A 21,072-nucleotide genomic window follows, 5' to 3' on the forward strand; every position below is an offset into this window, starting at 1 on the left:
AAAAATTCAGAATAGCTCCATAAATAATCTGGCCGTACTCAAACAGGAGATTTTTTGTTTTGTTTTGTTTTGTTTCCTGATACTTACTGTAAATCATCTGGTAATTTCTCTAACAGCTATTGTCTAAAATACAGCATAAACTTTTGCAGTTCAAATCCTTGAAGGGAACCAATGCTGGGGATCTACAAATCCATCTCTTGCTTCTGAATGTTCTGCTCTCCTCAACTTCAAAAGTTCCATAATGATCAAATCATGTTGACATTGTGCTCTGTTAATGTTTGTTTTCCTCCCTTTAATCTTTAGTTTGTGCAATTTTTGGAACTCCCAAACTCATTCAGAAATACATCTGCTCAAGGTACTACATATGCTTGAGATTTGCTTATGTTATTTAGCTTTTACCAGATTATTTAGACTCTAGAAATCCAGGAGCCATAGAAGATCTGTTTAACTCTAAATCCATTATCCTGTCCCCAAACCACCCTGATGCCTTATGAACAATTGAACTTCACATCAGAAATCAGAACAAAGTGCAGGATCTTTCACCCATCTCAAAGTTCATCCCAAGAAAATAGCTTGGGGAAGGGGAAGTTTCTGATACAGTTCACTGAATTGCATTTGTCACAATTGCTCCTCTCTTGGTTCTTAATCTGTCTCTCCTTTGGGCTTCTCTCCAAGAACCCTGAGCTTCCTCCTCTGGCTCCGTATCCATATGTACTCCCACCTCAGGAAGCCTCCCCCTGACGCGGCCTTAACCACCCCTGCTGTTGTAGGTAACTCCTGCATCTATAGCTCCAATGCCCATGTTTCAGTCTCTGTGCTTGATGTCTCCACCTGGATGGCAGTGAGTACCGTGAAATTCAATGCTTACCTTAAACTGTCTCAACTCCTCCTCACTTTCTTCTTTATACTCACGATTTCACTGTTTTCTCGGATGCCCATTTTTAAAGTTGAAAATAATATTTCTTTGTGACCCCCTTATCCAATTAAATGTTGAGTTCTGCAAGACCTCTGGGATCTCTTCCAGTTGTCTCATCCTGGCTTTTTTTCTTTTTTGTTTTTTGGTCTTACCTATTCCTTCTTATACAAATGACTAAAATATCTCCCTAACTATTCTTTCTAGCTCTGTGCCCTCTCCCATCCGTCCCTCCGCATCCATTGCATTTTACTTTCTCACTTATCTGTTTGCCCATCTCACTTCCTGTCTCACTAAAAACCTTCACTGGCTCATTTCTTCCTACTGAGTTAAGCACCAACTCATAATCTTTGTGTAGACTGTTCATAATACGGGTTTGGGGGACCTTCTAGCCTTATCCTTTACAAATGTTCATAGTTAATATACTCGGCTCCACCCAAACAGCCACCGAGCATCTCAGTGAGCTTGTTCAATATTTCCCCATTTCAATGCTTTTGTTCTTGCCCTTTCTCTCATTGATAGCTTCTACCATCCCTGCCTTTTTAAAGCCTGCCCTTCATGTTGACACTTTGCCCTGTTAATGTTTGTTTACCTTCCTTTAATCTTTAGTTTGTGCAGTTTTAGTAACTCCCCAACTTATTCAGCAATACGTCTGCTCAAGGTACTACATATGCAAAGTTCAGCTCAAACACCACTCACTCACTCAAGCCTTTCCTGTTTCTTCTAACCTGTAATTATCACTTCTCCTTTGGACTCCATTAAGTATCCGTTGTTTGTATTTCTCATTCTATATTTAAAATGTCTCTTACAGTTTTTTGAATATTTTTGTGTCTTCCCTACTGTTTAGTTTGGGTGGATCATGAATTCTGTATAATTTAATTTGTCAACTATGCAGCATCGTCATAAAGTAGGAAGCATAGTATTTAAAAGCACAGATTTTTGTGCTTTTTATATTTTCAAACAGTCTCAGCTCTTCCACTGTGTGCTAGTTCAGCATTTGCTTAACTGCTCTGAGGTTTTATGTCATCTATAAAATAAGAATATTAAGAGTACCTGACTCCACTGCATTCCAGCCTGGACAAACACAGCAAGACCCCTGTCCCTTAAAAAAATTTTTTTAAAGAGTACCTGCTTCACAGCCTTATTACAAGAATTAAGTGAGATAATGCATGTAAAGCACTTAGCACAAGTCCTAGCATACAGTGATCACACAAAGAATTCTTACTCTTTGTCAGTATCCTTTTATTGTCACTCTAAAAAGTGGGCACAAAAGAAATTTGCTACATTACATTGAAAGGAGATTTTCTAGCTAAAGACAAAGGTGGAAAGAAAATTATCACATTATAATAAAGACCCCAAGTTAAAAGCCTGTGCTAGAGCAGAGGCCCAGGTGGATGTAAGCGTTGTGCAATGCAGGATCCCCACGGTGCCTGGTACAGGCAGGTGGTTAGTAAGTACTGGTTGCACTCACGCAGTTAACAGATGAGGTGCCATATTTGTGGGACAATCATGAGGACAGGGAAGGTAGACCAGACAATGAGGGAAGCTCAATGTCATCAGCTTCTGTGTTACTACTATGATTCACACTGTGATAGAAAATTGGTCTGATTCTGTAACTGAAGCTCAGACCAACATATCTTCTGGTATCTTCAGCGGAGAGCTTGCTAAATGTGGGCTTAAGGGGACTTATTGAAGTATGTGCCAGAGAGAGAGAGAGTGAGAGAGAGAACTTCTGAAAACACTTTTTTGACTCTTCCTTTTATAGATTTACAATACTAGGTAGGGCTTAATCAGGTCTTTGGGACAAAATGGAAGACAATGGTATGGTTATGGTAGGTTCAGTGGTGCACTACCATTAAAAGCTTTTCCTTGGGTCCTTTAAGAAAGAAGTTATATTAAAAACAAAAAGTAATGGGATTCCCAGACAGAAATCTGTGTTTAAATGGCATTAAAGCTGTGGTTCAAATCAACAAAAGCCAGGAAATCCAACGTTAAACCTTTATCCAGACTGTTACACCATTTTTTCCAACTGTGTGTGTCCCTGTGAGCAGCCCTCTCTTTGAATTTCCTGGCTCTGGCAACCAAAATCCACAAGTCGCTTTGAATTACAGTTCTCTGGATTTGTTATTTAATGGGAATATACCCTGAGGATATATGCTTACTTGCATATGATTTTACTTGTAGTCACTGTAAATCCGGAGTCATGAATCTGGTACTATTATTTTTTTCTTTCAAGGTTTTGCGATCCCCATGTATGCCTCATTGTGAGTCCTGCCTTATATTCGGGTAGAGGACTTATATAACATTTGTGTTGCTAACATTGACAAAGTTTAATTTATCTGTGTATGTCACAGTTATAATTCAAATGCATTTCTAAATGTTCCTTTTCTCTCTTTTCACCAGGCATGGAGATGACTTGATTGTAACTCCCTTTGCTCAGGTAAGTACCTGCTGACCCTGGCTAAGCTCTCACTTTGACTATGGTCTCTAAACCTGACCCTTTGTCTTCTTTTGTCCTTAACCATTTAAAACATTTTTCTTATAGGTCCTTGCCAGCTTGCGGAGTGTGAGAAACAACTTCACTGTACTAACAAACCTTCATGGGACGTCCAACAAGTAAGCATTGACTTTTTGTGGAATTATGAATCCCTTCCACAAGGCAAAACACATGGAGCAACATTTTATAGAAACAGCTATTGCATGGAAATTTGTCCTCCAAGCTAAATCAGGATACACAATAAAATTTGAAAATAGGATAGAGCACCATAGTATTTTAGAACTGGTAAGACATTAAAAGTTATCTAGTCTGGGTTTTATTAACCTTTGTACTTATAACACTTAGTATACAGCAGAAGTTCAATGAATAAAAGAATAAAGATCTTTTTGGTTCACTTTTATGTTTGCCACTTTGGCCAGTAATAATCATAAATACCACTATGTCTTTTTTGAATATGCTATGAATGAATTCAAATATTCAAACTTAAAGGTAACAAAAAGTTCAAATTCAGGCTGCCTATTTTTGGATGATATATAAACAGGTTCATGCAGTTTAATGAGTAAGAGTGGGATTATCTTCTCTTCTGCTCTCAACTAACTACATGATGTTGGTCATTTCGATTAACATTGCTGATCCTTGATCTCCTTTAACCTTAAAATAAAGGGTTTGAATTTGATATCCCCTGCACTTTCTTCTCTAAAATCATTTCAATTTATAAGCCTAATTTAAATGCTATGAAGCTCACACTTCTGCATGTTTTAAAAGATTATTGCAGGGCTCAGGGCATCATAGAATCCATGATCCTGGAATGTGAGGGCTGGAGGAGACCTCTGAGACCACTGATTCAACCTCTTTGTTTTACAGAAGGAGAAACCTAAGCTCAGAATCCAGCCACTTGCTAACAACTGCACCATAAGTTAGAGACACATCAGAGCCCAAACCCACATCTCCTGATTTTTCAGCCAGTGTTCACTACAGAGTACCCTATCTCTCCAATATTTGTGAAATTATTCATCAACCCTCTTTCTGCTTTCATCCAAATTTTCATTGAGTGGTTTTGTTAAAAGAGGGAGTAAACCCTGCTTTGAACGCTTACTCTTCCTTCCGCTGTTCTATCACTTGTTGCTAGGTCTCCTTGTGAGATGACTCCATACACCCTGATGGAGTCTTTCCCATCATTGGTCTCTCCTCTTCTAATCTTTCTCCAGACTACCACGAGAGCGATCTTTCTCACGTGCTGTTTGACCGTGTCACCCTCTGGCTTGAGGCATTTCAATGGTCCACTGTGATGGTTAAAATAAAGTTTAAATGCTGGTGCTTGGCACCCATGACACTTCATGACCCAGCTCCAGTTAATGTGACTGATAATTGATTGGGTTTATATTTAGTGCAATGTATATAAAATCTAAAGGCTTGTCTCATCCTCTTTTGGAATGCTACTCCCTGTTTATTTATTTGTTAATTAATTTATCCAGCAAGTATTTATTTAGTACATACTATTCATTCATGCATGTATGTATGCATTTAATAAACATTTACTGAGCACCTACTTTGTACAAGGCATTGATGATATAATAGTAACCAAAACAGACAAGTTCTCTGCCCATTCAGGGCTTACAGTCTAATAGGAAGTGCTGGGAGATACAGTGATGAACAATCAGACCATCTCTCTAGACACATAGGAGTATGTTCAACAACCATGGTTTGTTCCCTGCATGCTTTCTTCGCCGTCCTAATTATAGACTTATCGTTCTCTCTTCCTAGAAAATGTCTCTTTCCATCTGCCAATGTCTACCTGGTCAAATCCTGATTGTCTTTTATGACTCATCTCTAGAATCACCTTCACCAAGATGCTCCCCTGACCCCACCAAGCCTGGCTGAGTGGCCCTCATTTGGCCCCAGAGCACTCTGGAAGTCTTAGCACATTCTTCATGGATCTCTGCCCTGCACTACACTGTGTGCCCCTTAAGCGTGAGAATTGTGTTTATTTTTCCTTGATTTCCCAAGAATTAACAGAATGCCTGAAGTATAGTTTGTGCTCCATAAATATTCATCATACATATGAATTTCTGAATAAATAATTACTGAGGAAAGACTACCAGTGATTTAGAAAATTATTTTTTTTAGGAAAAAATCCCTTCCCTATCCCTGCTTTTTTTCTTTACAGAATAAGGCATCTGGAGCCATACTTACTGGCTTCATAACCCAATTCTACCACTTGCAAATTATGTTCTTGGGCAAGCTAACCACTGTCTCTATATCTCAGTTTCCTAATGTGTAAATTAGAATTGTTATGAGGATTAAATGAGTTGATATTTCTAAAGTACTTAAAATAGCATCTAGCACAAAGTAGGTGCTCAATAAATGTCAGCTATAATGATCTTTCCCTTGCTGAATCCAAAAGTAGTGCAACACTGAGGTTTTCACATCCATTATCTCAGTTATGATCACTATAAGTGATATGCATGACAGGTAGTGTTACCCCCACTCTGGATAAGGAAACAAAGCTTAGGGAGATTAAATTACTTGTGCATGAACATACCTCTTCTGGTAAGCAGCACAGTCACATGTGAAACCCAGCACCCTGCCCCTCATTGCAGTGCTCTCTCCCTTCACTGCACCTGTGAAGTCCTCTGGGTTATGGGAAGAAGTCCCTGGAAGGCTTTGGAACAAAAAGACGTTTAGGAAGAACTTATGAAATTCATGTACTCCTCACAACAATTCTGAAGGTTAGAAAGCCTGAAGGCAGAGACGTTAGCTAAGACAATATTTTCAGGAATTAAAATGTGTGGGTGAAGCACTGAACCAGAACAATAGAGATGGGAATGGGGAGGAAGGGATTAATTAAGAAACATTTCAAAGGCTTCTTTAGCATAGCTGAACTCAGGTGTTTTTAGTCTTATTTGCTAGCATGGGCTTGGGGTAAGCGTAGGGGGTTCCTCTATTAGTAGTATTGGGGCATTCAGCCTAACCCTGCTGATTAATAAGCTATGTTAGCTCAAACTACTTTCTCCAGAACCAAGTGTTTTCATAGCCTTGGGGCCATACACAGAACTGACCCAGAGCCCATTCTCAAACTCTGGCTGAAGACCACCCCTCAAATTATGGCCTCTGTGTCACTTTTAGTCCAAAGCAAACCACACTTATCAAACAGAGTGAGTCTTCAACAGCGAGATAGTTGCATCTAATGAGCTTTTCTAAACCCATACCTATATTTGTACAGAGTTGATCTTGTTACTGATTCTGAGTGCTACTTTGCAACTCACGCTCATTAACAAAAATTTAAAGCAGGGCACATTTACCGCTAGAGCTTCACCAAAGGGAGTCGACATTCCACAGTCTAGCCTAGGCTCAGACCTGAATGATGATGGGTTTCGGCCATCAGGGAGCTGAAATCAATGAAATCAATCAGTCAGCCATCAGCAGAGCGACCTGGCATGGGCAGATTGGAAAACTGAGAGTCTATTTAATGCACTCCATTCTATTTCTAGATAGTCAATACTCTCAAACAACTGAAGAAATCCAAGAGAAGGCACTGAAGGCAAGAATGTCTGCCAAGAGTGGGATACAGCATGCAGAGGGCCTTTCCCCACTCTCCACTCCTTCATATTTACTTATCTTAACAACTGAAACCATAAGATTCATGGAATTCAGATGTCACTTTCTGGGATATTCGACTTGGGTTTTAGGATGCCACTCCCTGTCTTGAATGTAACATTTAAGCAATAATTATGTCCTTGGAGTGGTTTTCATGAGACATCTGGATAGTGTGGTTTATAATATGAAAAGGAACTCCCACATAGAACTATACTTCTCATAAGTCAAGATTTATTTTATCTTTTGGCTCCTTGCATAAAAGCAGTTTACCACCCAAAGGGTGGAAATCTCAAAGTTCCTGTTGAGGTGGTTTCCTTACACCTCCGTGAAATGCCCCATTGAGGGAATGCTTGATTGGGCATGTATTTCTTGGCTGCAAATTAAAACCTACATTTCCTTTGTCCCAGGAGTTAATTTTGAAAATATGGCTTTCATTTAGAGTTGTTAATTCAGATAAGCATTCTTAAGGCATTTAGAAATGTACTTGAAATTAGTAATAGGATCAACTCTGTACGTGGCTTCAGACAGACTGGTGGAATGAGCAGGGGTGGGAGTAAATGTGCCCACCATTCACCAGTCTGATAACCAGAGGATGGAGCTGGGAGCCAAGGAGAGCACTTCTTTCAACTGTGCCGTTACCTTCATGACTATCATGCATGGCTACCAGGAAATCATGTAACATCTTTGTATTAGCATTCTTCCAAGGCATAATTTAATCAACATGCATGTAATCTTCAGGAAAGAATTAATAACCACTTAAATTTTTTTCCAGTATGTATCTGAAGTGTCTTTCATTGCTTTATGTACTTTGGCATGAAATTTAAATTAGCTGGGTATCATAAAATCTTGAGCATTCAGAGCTGGCAGGAACCTAGCTAAATATCCTCAGATTAAGTGAGGAAATATATGTAAAACCCCTCACACAGGACCTGGCACATTGTAAATCACCAGTAAATGTTAGTTTCTGCCTGTTCTCCCCAAGTGAGGAAGAAACTAAGAGGTTCAGTGAAGCGCCCAGGGCCATATAGTGGGAAGATGCCAGAGCCAGGATTAGGATTCCTGTCTTCTTAGTCATAGTGCAGTTCTCTCCGCTGTGCTATTCAGGGCTGGAAAGTATTAACTGCTGTGGCCATATTATCCTCCCTATTCGTATCACCAGCCTCAGCAGCCAGGCACAAAACTTCTTATGATTCTTCCATAAGTTAGGGACTGCTGAAAACTGGGCAACCGAGACCATTTTCCTCTGGCATACATCACGATTTTCCAACTGGCATTCTCATGCCTTACCAGCAATAATGCGGTTTCCAGAAGTCATTCATTCATGTCAGATGTAGTGAGTCTCTTCTTTGCACCAGGTCTTCAGAATAAGTGATCAACCAAATAAATGTGGTCCCTGTCTTCCCAAAGCTTACACACAGAGATGCTTATTGGAATTAATAATTCTAAATAAAAGCCACATTTCCAAAATGAACTTCTGAGACAAAAGAGTTTGGGTAATATACGTAATCTCCAAGAAGTCATTGAGAGAACTGGTGCCAAGAGAAGCTTTGCAATTAAGAAAGTAGAGATTTCCAACATTTAGGGTCTCCTAGTTCAGTGTCTTCTTTCACAAAAGCCTTTTTATTTTTTGGATTTCAGGAAAAGAGGCAAAATAAAATTACTTTAAAATGTATTATTAATCTAATCCAATGAATGTGTATTGAATGCCTACATCATACCAAATCGTATGCCAGATTCCAGGGTTACATAGATGCACAAGACTTGATCTTTGCTTAAATGCCTCACAGATGTGGGGAGGAGACAGACAGGAAAATGGGAATTGCAATACAGGATGAGCAGAGCAATGACAGGGTAAGCATAGGGAACCGCAGAGCCGGGGCGAGGACCACTCACAGAAGGGAAGGCTCCTCTGAGGAGGAGATGCCTGAGCAGAGTCCCAGACTGTGAAAGAGTTAGGCACTTAAAGAGAAGAAGAAAAGTATTCGTGTCCAGAGACACAGCAACAAGAGTGCATGCTGTGCTCAGGGAATAGTCATAGGACATAGAAACAAGACTGCATGTGAAAAGGAAACCAGATAAAACATTCATATAGAGTATTTGGTTCCTCAAATCACTTTCATATCAGTGGTTCATTTAATCAACAGTCCTTTAGCATTTTGGAGTTCCTACTCTTTGAGAGCCAAGTTGGTGAGTCCTGCAGAGCATATAAGGGAAGGGTTCAGAACTGGATCCTGCCACCAGCAGGTCACAGATTTATTAGTGGAGATAATATGTGTTCATGTGAATTATAATATGAGGATACAAAAAAAAGCACCATGGGAGGTTAGAGGAGAGAGCATTCTCAGCTAAGAGGATGGCGTCCTTTGGAGAAGGTGGCATTTAACCTTTCATGGGCAGGTGATATTTAGTGTGGGGGGAGCTTCCTTGACAGAGAATGGCCTGAGTAATGGCTGGAAAGGGGAAGCACATGTTCAAGGAAAAAGAAGTGATCAAGTTTGGCCTTGGAAAAGTATGGGTCAGCTCCGTCCCTCATTCACTCATCTGTTCATTCTTCCATTTAATAAGTATTTACTGAGTGCTTGGCATATAAACCATCATCCTAGGTGCCAGGGCTCAAGTAGCTAACAAGTTGTTCCCTGCCCACATAAAGTTTACATTAATCTAAGGAGTCATCTATTCAACACTAATTAGTGCCTATTTTAATTACAGTTTTAAAGTGCTACATAGGAGAAGCACAAGATGCATTTGAGCACAAGGCTAGTCAGTGGCTTGTGATGAAGTGTCAGGTAGGGAGCAATTCTAACAGATAAGCTGGAAAATGTGTGTTGAGGCTAGCGAGCAAAGGACTTTGAATGCCAAGGTAAGGAGTTTGGAATTTAATCCTTAATTTTCCTGAAAAACATCCCTTGGTATGAGTTCAGGTGTTACCAGCAGACAATATAGTGGAAAGACATGCACTTTGGATTCAGAAAGACAGCTTTGAATCCTGGCCATGCCAGTTATAAACCATTTGCTTCAGCATGTTTCTTAACCTCTCTGAGCTTCAGTTTTCTTATTCTTAAAATGAGATGATAATACTCCCAATGGAAGCTAAGATGTACTTAACACAGTGCCTAGCAGAATAAAACAATCATTGGTTGATCATTTCCCTTCTCTTATCACATATGGAAATGGCATGCCACTGAGAGTTTAAAAGTATCTTACTAGGGTCACTCAGCTAGTAAATTAGTGGTAGATGTAGACCCTGCCCATAGATACTGCAGCTCAAAGGTATGATTACCTAAAAGCTAGATTACCCCTAAGGGTCAGAAATTGATTTGGAGCCCTTAGAAACCCAGGGAAATAATTTTGTGGCCCCACCAGTAGGAAGACCCTTCCTTAGCATCAAACTTTGCAGGCCACTCTCTAGCATTTGGAATTTGGCTTCTTTCTCTGCTTTACCTGTGCAAGGGAATTCACAGAAGAGTAAAAAACATAGATTTACAGGCCTCATTCCAGATATACTGAAATAGACTCTTCAGGGATGAGGGAAGGAAATTAATAGCTCCCCAAATGAGTCTGATGCTTGTCCGTGTTTAAGAACCACTGGCCTAGGGTCCCACTCTCTTGCTAATTACTACTATCCTGTTGCTCCTCAGTGGGGCAGAGAGTCCTTAATACAAGTGGTTCTGAAAATGTGGTCCCCAGACCAGCGGCACCTGGGAACTTGTTAGAAATGTCAACTCTCAAGCCCACCCCAGGCCTACTGAATCAGAACCTCCGGGGGTAGCATCCAGCAATGTGTTTTAATAAGCCCTCTGGGTGATTCTGATGTACCCTAAGGTTTGAGGGCACTGCTCAATACTATTCCTGAGCGGTTCTCCAGCAGTGCACTGGGAATCGGAAGAGTCTGGCAGAAGTTCTGCAAAGCATGGAAAAGATGGTGAGAACAGCAAAATTGAGGGGATGGAGGGCAGAGAAAGAAAAGGAAAGAAGAAAAAATGAGGGGCCCCAGTATTAGGGGAACATGGATTGGTTTGCTTGTTTCATTTAACCCCTGACATCAGCAGGCTTGTTATTTAATATGATGTTCCTCCATGAAACATCTGCTCCCTAAATTGAGCAAGCTGGATTACTACTCCTGGTGGCTGTATGACCTTTGGCAGGTGACTTCACCTCTCTCGGTCTCAGTTTCCTGAGGTGCAAACAATGTGAGGTTGAACTGATGGATTGCTAAGGATTCCTCTGGCTATAACTTTCTATATAGTGCTGCCCAAAGGATGGGCATTCAGAGTGATGCCCAAGCAAGCGTCTCCTCTTCTGAGGGCTTCTTGGAACAGCAAAACCCAAAACACAGGGGCTGGTTAGGGATCTGGAATAAACAACTTCCTTCCTGGAGAGCCGGAGCATCCTGAGGCTGTGCAGAGGGAAATTCCAGGCCATCTGGGTGTGAGAGAATTGCAGTCATCTACCCGCGTTACAGGAGCCTGCCTTCCGGAGATAGCATTATGTCACTGGAGAGCTTATTATGACCTGGAAAACTCCTCAGTAACAATGGGGGACAGTACAGGGGGTACAAGGTGGGGAGAAGTAATATACGGACTCAGTCCTTCTTTTCTCTGTCTCCACAGGAGGTCCCCAGCTGCTAGTCAGCCTCCTGTCTCCAGAGTCAACCTACAAGGTAGGCCATGTCATAAGGTCTATCTCAATGAATCGGAATAATAAATGTGCCTCTTATTCCAAACCATTTTTAGAATAATAACATTTGTTTGCATATTGTGGCTCTCAAAAGGATTTCTCTTGGCGACTTTTTTCAAAGACATACTGGAGCTTTACTTTACTCAATATAAACCCAATTAAAAGCAGTATTAAATAGTTTGCCCATTGCATGCTCAGGCTTTCAGAATGTGATAAATGTGTGGTAATGCTGCTTCCCAGAAGAGGAGCCGGAGGAGAGCTGTATTGATAGCGCAACTGGACCTCAGCTTGCTGGCCTCAGTGAACTCCGGGAGAGCTAACCTCAAAGACCCTGAGGTGCCCCACATTGGCCTGAGGGCCCTCAAGGGTATGTTAGTGGTTTTCCTCTTAGCATCAACTATAGATCCCACTTGAATTTACATCCTTTCCAGGTGTGAAACCAAAGGCTCTTTCCAGGTCACAAATCATTTCTTTTGGAGATCATCCAACTTTGTTCCTCAAAGGTGTTTTCGTAAGAACCTAATTTCTCATCTTGCAGTACAGTGCCTCTGCTTCTCAGGTAGCTTTGAGAGCTGCAGAGAGGAAGGGCCACCTTGAAGGAAAACCATGGAGATATGTTGAACAGAAATTTGTCTTGAAATAAAATGCAACCGGTTAGATGACATTTTTAAAGTCCGAATGGAGTTTTTCTCCCTGAATCTGTTCCCCTGTGTTGTAGTAGTAGATCTGAGAAAAACCACAAGAGAAAAAAATTAAGATGAACTCATACTGAGATCACCTAACATCTTACATTGCCTTGTACACTTTCCTATTTTCAGTGGTGCTATTCCCTTCACTGTATACTTGTTATCTTCCTTACTTGGATGTTGTGTTCTCTTGCTAGTATCGTGACCATAAGTATAATGGAAGCATTACAAAAGCCCAGTATCTAAAAGAAGGGAACAAAGGCAGCAGATCCTATTGGCTCATTGGCTTCTGAAGTGTTTATAATACATGCTTTTAAAAATATTTTATAAGAGAAAGATTAAGAACAAGAATAAAAGTGAAAGAAAGATATTAAGTAAAGGTGAGTTTACTCTACAGCCCTATGATATGAAGTACAAAGAAGTGATTAATACTATCTCTATGGACTACAAAAACCTGGAGTGCAGCGTGTACTATTTCCTTTGGAAGTTTTACAAAAAGAAACAAAATAGAGTGTTTTAACATATAACTGGTGTTACATACTTGGAGATCAAAGGAGGTAGTTTTGAAACCCCTATTATTTCATCATATTGGCTTAACAGTGAGGCGATGTTGCTCACATTTCTGTTAGCCAAATTTACTAAGGTGCTTTTGACATCAACTTGAATACTAAGACTATGTTTTCTCTTGTAATAAATATGACAAACATTAGGAGAATATGTGATATGTATGGTTCTATAAATTAACTCCCTAGCCAAAAATGTGTTTAGGAAGATCACTTTGTGATTATTGGCACAGTAACTACAGCTTGGCAGCTAGAGATTCTTTTGATAAATTCTTTTAAAACAATGGAGCAAAGAAATGACAATACCACTTAGGCAATTTGTTTTCATCTGCCTTTGTGACAAACTACAAAAATCCTGGCTTTTCATTGGGAAGAGAATGTAGTGATACCAATTATTACGTAATTACAGGTTTCAAAATCTCCTTAACGTTTAACCACAGTTAGAAAGGGAAGGAGGAGACACACATCCCGTGTTTTGTTCTTATTATCAGCTTAAATAAGTCAGGCAGATTTTTCCTGTTATTTTAATATTTATCAGCATATGACAAAGAGGTGCGTTTAAATAGAAACTTTAAAGGGGAATGAAAAATAAATGGCTCAGAGCAAACAGAATTGAGAACTATAATGCTGCTTTAAAATACAATTTTTCATGATAGTAAGATCAGGTTTTCATTTTGTCAATACTGAAGTTGAACTCATATGTTTCCATTGAAATCTCAGTTAAAAGGTACGAGAAATTCACGATAATTTAAACAGATTTGGAAACAATCCAGTTTGTTAAGAAACACTGAGTGACTTAGATAACTAACTCTATTCTTATATAGAAGCAAGTTTGAGAGAGAAAGAATCAAATCTTCTTAAAAAGCTTCTCTTTTTTTTTTTTTTTTTTGACCATATAAATGAAGGAAATGCAATTCATTTTAAAAGCTAATTGTCAGAAACCATGGTCAAATTGGTACACTTACTCTAGCACATTGATCATTAACTGAAATAGTCAATGGGGAAATCAAAGGAAATCTCTCAATCTGAAATACCTTTTTTCTCATTGTTGAACCAAAGTTATCCTCAGCTCTCATGGCTGAACACAAATTTCCTTCTTTTGCAAAGACATCTTATTTTTTTTAATTGGCATAATTGCTGCTTTTATTTTTGCTATGGTAACAATTTAATTCTAGGATATACTTTAATCTGTATCTTATATGTCTCTTCCATCGGAGATTAAGCTCCTGAAGACAGGAGTTGTGCCTTATTGATCTCTATTATTCATGGTGGTTTAGCATAATTATTTTTACATAGTAGGAACACAGTAAGTGAATTGACCAGGAGAACGATGTAGAATTTCGTGACTTTATCTGAGGAAAATGCTGATAAAATAAAAAATTAATAAGGAGCCAATATTTTTTATCTCTATGCCTATGAAAGTATTTAAATTTTTTCTTTTATATTTAAAAAAATCCATATTGCATTGAAATTAGAAGAGATCTGAAACACACTCTATAACTGCTTACATATGTTAGTGTGCTCTTAAATAGGTTTTGAATAAAAAGAGTGAAATCTAAGAAGCTGGCATTTTGCACTCTGAATAGGAGAGCCAGAGGAAAGCAGTGGAGAATTTTAAGCCTGGAACAACGTGGAAGCCATATGCTCCCAGGTTGAGGAGAAAGACGCAGTGAATCCTCCCGGGGGGATTAAAAATGCCAGTGCTGTAGAATTTAATGAGCATCTCAATTTGTATCACATTTTGCCTTTTCACAAGCATGAATTTTAAGCTTTCTCTATATGCTGCTCAAGGATTAAAACAGAAGGGGAAAAAAAAATAGAATAAGAAAGAAAACTCCCAAACGAGGCAGAATCTTGAATTCTGTCACCTGTACATATTCAAAATGGAAAATTGAAGTAATTCTCAGGACTTCAGACCCCAAAACTATATTCAACAACAAGAAAAAATCAAATAATTGAGGGAAACTGGGGTGTGTGCAGCACATGTGTGTCGTAATTGTCTCTTTTTTCCCACTCTTTTGCTCTTTAGTAGTGATTACGGTATGTCATGACAAAAAGAATTTACTGAAAAAATCAAGTGTTCCCTGTCCGATACAAAATGATTCTTTGCTTTACAAAAGAATTAGAGAACTGGTCCCTTTAATGGCCAGCACCTGAGTCATATAAATGTGACTTGATGTGTAATAGTATGTCTCATACATACAATATTTTATGGGTCAAATTGGTTCATAAGGTGGGGTGTTCTCTACTCAATTTCTTGCTCTAAAATTTACCAATGAACTTACTGAGCAGGAACCTCACCGCTGGTAACAGATCAGATGTTATGAAGAACAAGCCAAAGGTCCATGGGTCATCAGAAAGGAAAGCGAACCACGTCACCACGGTGACTGGGGAATTGCCTGGAGGACTTGAGGCCAAATTGCTGCAGACACGAAGTCTATCCCAGCCTGAGTATCCATCCACAGCCTCGGTTTATGGTGGTTTCAACACTAGTCAATTAGAAAGCGTTTCAAGAAAAGTCTGTGTCTGGAGAAATAGGATAAGGCAGGACAGGGCTTTCCAGTCGAGTCTGAAACAGGTTGGCCTAAGTGAGAAACAGATTTAATTAAAGTTTCCCAGTGCTCATGGGAGCCCGTTTCTTTTAATATGTATCCAGGCCATTCAGGGGAGGAAATGGCTTTTTGCCAGTTTATAAAACACAAAAAGAGGCTTTCTCTTAGGAAGCCTATTTCTCCATATGGGTTCCTCCCGTATCTTCCCTTGATTATGACTATCCTTCTGGTGAGTCCTGTGGGTGTACCAGATGCAGGGTCTGTTCAAGTAGTGGACAAGAGGCTCAGTGAGTTATCTTTGATTCTAAGGAATTCAGAAAGTCATGACATTGGTTCAGTTCTCATTCTTTGCCAGACCTTCCAAGGTCTGGGATGAGAGAGGGACCATGGGTGCACTGGTGAAGGGCTCTCTGAGAACCACAGCAATGGCCTGGGAGCTACTCTGTGTCAGCTGACTGGAAGTGAAGCCCGGCATAAGCAGAACCTTTGCTTGGTTTCTACATTAAGCAAGAACTGTCCTGCAGGATTGCAACACTTATGGACAAATACGAATAAAATCAATCTGGTTACCAAAGGTTGTAACTATTCACCGTAAAGGAGGGTTTGGAGGGAATCATTAAAAAAGAAAAAGAAAAAAGAAAAGAAAGAAAAAAACAGAAGAAAAGAAGAAAGAAAAGAAATGAAAGGAAAAAGAAAAAAATAGAAATATTGGTCTATGTTTTCTTCTGTACTCTGAATGCCGTGTAGACTGAATTATTGAGATAATTTTGTTTATTATTTACCTTGAATGTTTAGACAGCCCACAAACAAAACTCTAGGGTAAATTAAATGCACCAGAAAAGCCTTCGTAATTTTGAGACTAATTCCCCAAATTGTTGTTTTGGGAGAATTGCTTTTGTCTAAAATATTCCTCCTGTGAAAGTTTACCCAGAGTATCAACATTGAGCTGTTTATCTTGATTTGCAATTATTTCATACATATCTAAAATTAAGTATAGGTAGTGGCAAAAACATTAACAAGTCAGCTAAAATGCGAAGAGTTAAAATGTTACCCTTCAGCAAACATTGCCAAAAATAACACCCTTCTCATTATGACTATTTCACTGGTTCAAAATTAATTTCTACATTTAGCATAAATATTTCTTCGTATTAAATGGAACCATGAGAAACTGCAGCATCTGATCTCTCACTAGCTGCCTGAAGAGTTGAGTTCATTCCGTGTTGACTCCACTTCACGTTTTTGTACTGCTGAGAAACACCATCCACCCACCCCCCCTCTGAAAGTTGGAATCATGCATGTTAGTAAGTATTTCAGTTATGCTATTGACGTCAATGGAGTCATTAAATAGATTGCTGGCCCTCCCAGAGGCAAATCACTGCCAGGGACCTAGATACAGACACGTTTTTTACAAAGACAACCATCAGGTTTTGCTATAGCAGTAAGCCAGAGAAAGGGAAAAGTTTATACTGTAGCAGACCTATCTCCAAATACAATTTCTTTCTTTCTTTTGCATTTCAGTTCCGGCCTTTCTTTCTCTTTGGTTACAGTAGGCTCAGGCAGATACCCAGATAATGTTGCCTGAATGTTTTGTGTGCAAAAACATCTCCTGTAATTGAGACCACAAAGGGAGGTACCCCACTTTTAGAAATGAGTCTCACCTTTTGCTCTACACAGCCCATCTTGATGTTTATTCAGTGGCATAAATTATCTAGGCAGATCCCTATTGTCTGCCAGTAAGGTTGTGTTTGATATATAGTTCCCTGAATAAACAATCTCCTCCAAACACACAAATGCACGCACACACACGTGCACACAATTGTGTCCTTTCTGCCCCCTCTGCGTGGCTTGTAGCTGCAGCCCTTCATCTGTGAATCAACCTTTATGCAGCTGGCACCAGGCTACCGCACCGGGCTCTGTAGCAAAGGGTGGAGGAGGAGGAGGCTGGGAAGAAAGATTCACTTCTCTCAGCTGCCTCGTCTGCGGCACTCCCACAGGAGGCCGTCCACGTGCTGTGTCCTCCCAAACCCCAGCTGCTGGCTGCCTCAAGCCTGGTCATGCAGCGCCCAGGCGTGTCACAGAGGGCCCTTGAGGAAACATCTGCCTCTTTCTGCGTATTCTTGACAGCTCTATCAACCTGGACAGCCCCAGGAGGCAGAGCCAAAGCTTTGCCTCACACCTGGACTCTTTTACCTCCCCGGTTCAAAGTCAGGGAGCCATCGTCGGCAAACAGATTTCTTCAAATCTGGTTGTCCGAATTTACCCTGTTGGCTTTAGAACCTATTTCCCTCTGTCATCCTTGTTGCTTTGCTCCCTGGATTCTCCCTTACTTAGCAGAAAGTATGGATTAATGTATAAATGCCAGACACCTGACCACCTTTGGGAACCCCTTTTCGTTTGGAGACACAGGTCCGCCCCCTCCGCCACTGTTCCTGTTCACGGCTTTGAGTAGCAGCTTCACCATTCACCCTTTTGTCTCTCTCTTTACCTACCATGGCCAATCCCTTTGGTCTTTTCTCTGATCTTCCCCTCTTCTTTTCCCCCCACACTTCCTGTCCCTTAGTTCAGTGCTTCCTCATTCTGTACCTAACCATCAGGGTGGCCCTCCAACTTGGATTATTGTCCTCACTCTTTCCCCACTCTGGTACTAGAATTATTCCTGTAAAACCCAGTTGTGATTATATTATTTGCTAATTGAGCCATACTTGGCCTTTAAGATAAGACCCAAACTTCTTCCCAGGCATGCAAAGGCTTTCAGAGTTTTGCTCCCAACTCCTCACCTCCCACTTTACAGGGCCACCCCCATGCACAGCTGATGGCCGAGACACACCGAATGCACCATCCCTGAACTATGCCAGGATCTTCTTGCCTTCCTACCCGCTGTTCCCTCTACCTGGGTTGCCCTTTCCCAAATATATCATTCACATATTCAGCTCAGGGATTTGTTTACATTGTTACTCTGAACAAATTCCTTATATCCTCTGATTCTTGGATTCTGGAGTCAGAATTAAAATAAATAGGTAGTCTCAATCCAGGGCCTGGCATATAGTATGTGCTTAGGAAACACTACTTCCTTGACCCATTCGCAGCTGGAAAGTGCCTTTTGCATCCTTCAAGATTCAGCATGTATGCCACCTTCTGGATATGCCTCCGCAACTCACTCAGAATTACTCTTAATTATTATCTCAAAATCTCAGTTATTGCACTGTCATATTGTGCTGTAATTATTTAATTTTCTCCCCTTCCAAACTAGTAACATTCCGAGTTCAAAAAATTGGGATGGAAATTGTACCTACATCCTATGTTGGTTGCAAGGATTAAATATGTTAAAATATATAAAGCACTTAGAAAGGGCCAGTGTTAGCACTGGTATTATTAGTGTTCTATAGCATGTCTCACATAGCACCTAGCACATAGCAGGTGGTCAATATGTGGTTGCTGAGAGCCTAGGTCTTCTGGTATCAGTAGGGAACCAAAACAGAAAGCCCCATTGAGCTCTTTCTAAAAGATTCTAGTCTACTTCCCTTCCATAGTAATACAATCTAAAAGGGAACCTTTCTTTGAAGCTTAAGATTCTTTCCCCCTGCAACCATAAAAACCTGGTAAATAGAAATCGCTTTAGAGTTGGAGATAAGATTCTCCAGGACGCACACTGCAAAGCTGAGGAGGCAGAATGGAGGATGGAACTGATGCTAAATGTAAGGGGGCATGATCTAAGTATGTTTTTGTCTCTTAAAAGCAGAGTGCAAAAGAGAACACCAAATTATTTAGGATTCTGATAAACTGGTTCTTAGTGAACTGAGAGCCCTCTCTTGGATAAGTCTGAGAGGATGTCACTTTACAAGATAGCATAGTTACAGCTGTACAACTCACAGTTGTATTTAAATCCAGCTTTCAGGGTTGGCACACACCTGTACTGACACAGGTATTTCGATCCAGGCGGCTTAGCAGGGAGTAGTAGTAGGAGCTGATGCAGAACTTCCTTTTTCAGAGAAGACAAAACCTACTTCCAGGGTGCAGCATGGGAGAGGGCTTTGACTCCTCTTGGAAAGACTTTATACCCTCTCCAATTACTGCTGGGAAGGGAAAAGTACTCTCAGACCCACCTAATCCCCTTCTCCTCTTTATTGGGAGGAGGGGGATGAGAAGGAGATTGGGGTTGGCCTAGAGAAGAATAAATATGAAAGTTTGCTATTAAACAAGAAGGAAGGAAGAGGGCCTTGTAAGTTCCCTTTTCTGCCTCTTGCATCCCCAAGATGGCATGAGCCTGGGGGCAGGGTGAATTCTGCTTGCTCGCTTCTGATCAACCCCTGGCCAGCACATTACAGAGTTGCCTCCAAGCTGTTCTCGGAAGCCAGGAGCATTTCAGGGAACAGTCTTTCAACCAAGAGAAGAGAAACAAAGCAGGGACTGTCCCCTTGAAATAGAGAACAGGCAACAGAACTCACTGGATCTTTTTCTTAGTTTATTGTCTTGACTTCCTCCCAGCCAGAGCTATTGACAAGTACCAAAAGTGATCCTTCAGACTTTTGTGTACTTTCCCTACCCCCTCTTTGGCTGTGTCCATGGAGTGAGCTGGGGCCATGGTGATCATCCAGTTTGTTTGATTTGTGGGGCCAGCTAGGGCAGATAATGCAGTTTTCTCTCTGCCCCTGCGGTTGTACATTGGGCTTCAAATTTATAGGGTCTGGTCTGGCAAGTACTGCTGGTCTACTAAGCCAGATAACGTCCCAAGCCCCATACGTCTGCCTGTGATTTCAGGAGAGGAAAGGAGCTAGCAGTTACCCACTTTCTGTTATGTGCCAGGCCTAATCATTCACCTAATTCTCCCAACTAAACGGTTTTGTGGATATTATTGTCTCCATTTTACAGATCTGGGAAAAGGAGGCACAAAGGGGCTTACTCAAGACCACACAGTTAGTGACAGAACCGAAACCTAGATCTGTATTTCTTGAAAACCCGTGGTCCTTCCTCTGCATTGTAGACCATGTGGTCTATGCCTCCTTCCCACTGTAAACCTCAGATGTTATAACTTACAGAAAGGGGGATGCTGAGAATGTCACAGTAGGAGGGCTAAGTTGCTGGATTGTCAACAGCCTTAATAATCACTACGTACTAGAGGACTTTCCTTAATTCCTTTGTCATCTATCTATCCATTTTATTTTAAGTAGTGAGCAAATGTTTAAGTCTTGAGAGACATATGTCTCACACATGTCCATTATTCATTTATTAATATATTCAATAAGCATGTGTTAAATGCCTACTGCATACAAGGCACTGTGTTAACCCCTGAGGATGCAAGTGATGAAGATAATGCATTCAGACCCTAACCTCATTGATCTTATAGCCCAGGAAATAATACATAAATAAATACCTGGTTATACATTTGATAAATGTAATGAAGGAAAGTACAGAATGTTATGATATCTCCCTGCTTTTTCATGAGCCTGGTACAGTCTCATGCCTGTAATCCTAGCACTCTGGAGGGCCAAGGCAGGAAGATCACTTTGAGGTCAGGAGTTCAAGACCAGCCTGAGCAAGAGCGAGACCCCATCTCTATGAAAAATAGGAAAAATTAGGTGAGCATAGT

The 21,072-nt window shown here is 40.5% G+C and overlaps 1 protein-coding gene across 4 annotated transcripts in view; it reads left to right on the top strand.

The window, feature by feature from the left end:
* Positions 1-21,072, top strand: part of PDE4B (phosphodiesterase 4B) — a 502,155-nt gene that overhangs the window by 389,266 nt on the left and 91,817 nt on the right. For all 4 annotated transcript variants that reach the window (XM_069480104.1, XM_069480107.1, XM_069480105.1 and 1 more), the window contains 3 exons: positions 3,317-3,353; positions 3,459-3,529; positions 11,618-11,667. In XM_069480104.1, the coding sequence (XP_069336205.1) occupies positions 3,317-3,353; positions 3,459-3,529; positions 11,618-11,667 (158 nt within the window). The remainder of the gene's footprint in view (positions 1-3,316; positions 3,354-3,458; positions 3,530-11,617; positions 11,668-21,072) is intronic.

The sequence above is a fragment of the Eulemur rufifrons genome, chromosome 8 (assembly GCF_041146395.1).
Source record: "Eulemur rufifrons isolate Redbay chromosome 8, OSU_ERuf_1, whole genome shotgun sequence".
Taxonomy (NCBI): domain Eukaryota; kingdom Metazoa; phylum Chordata; class Mammalia; order Primates; family Lemuridae; genus Eulemur; species Eulemur rufifrons.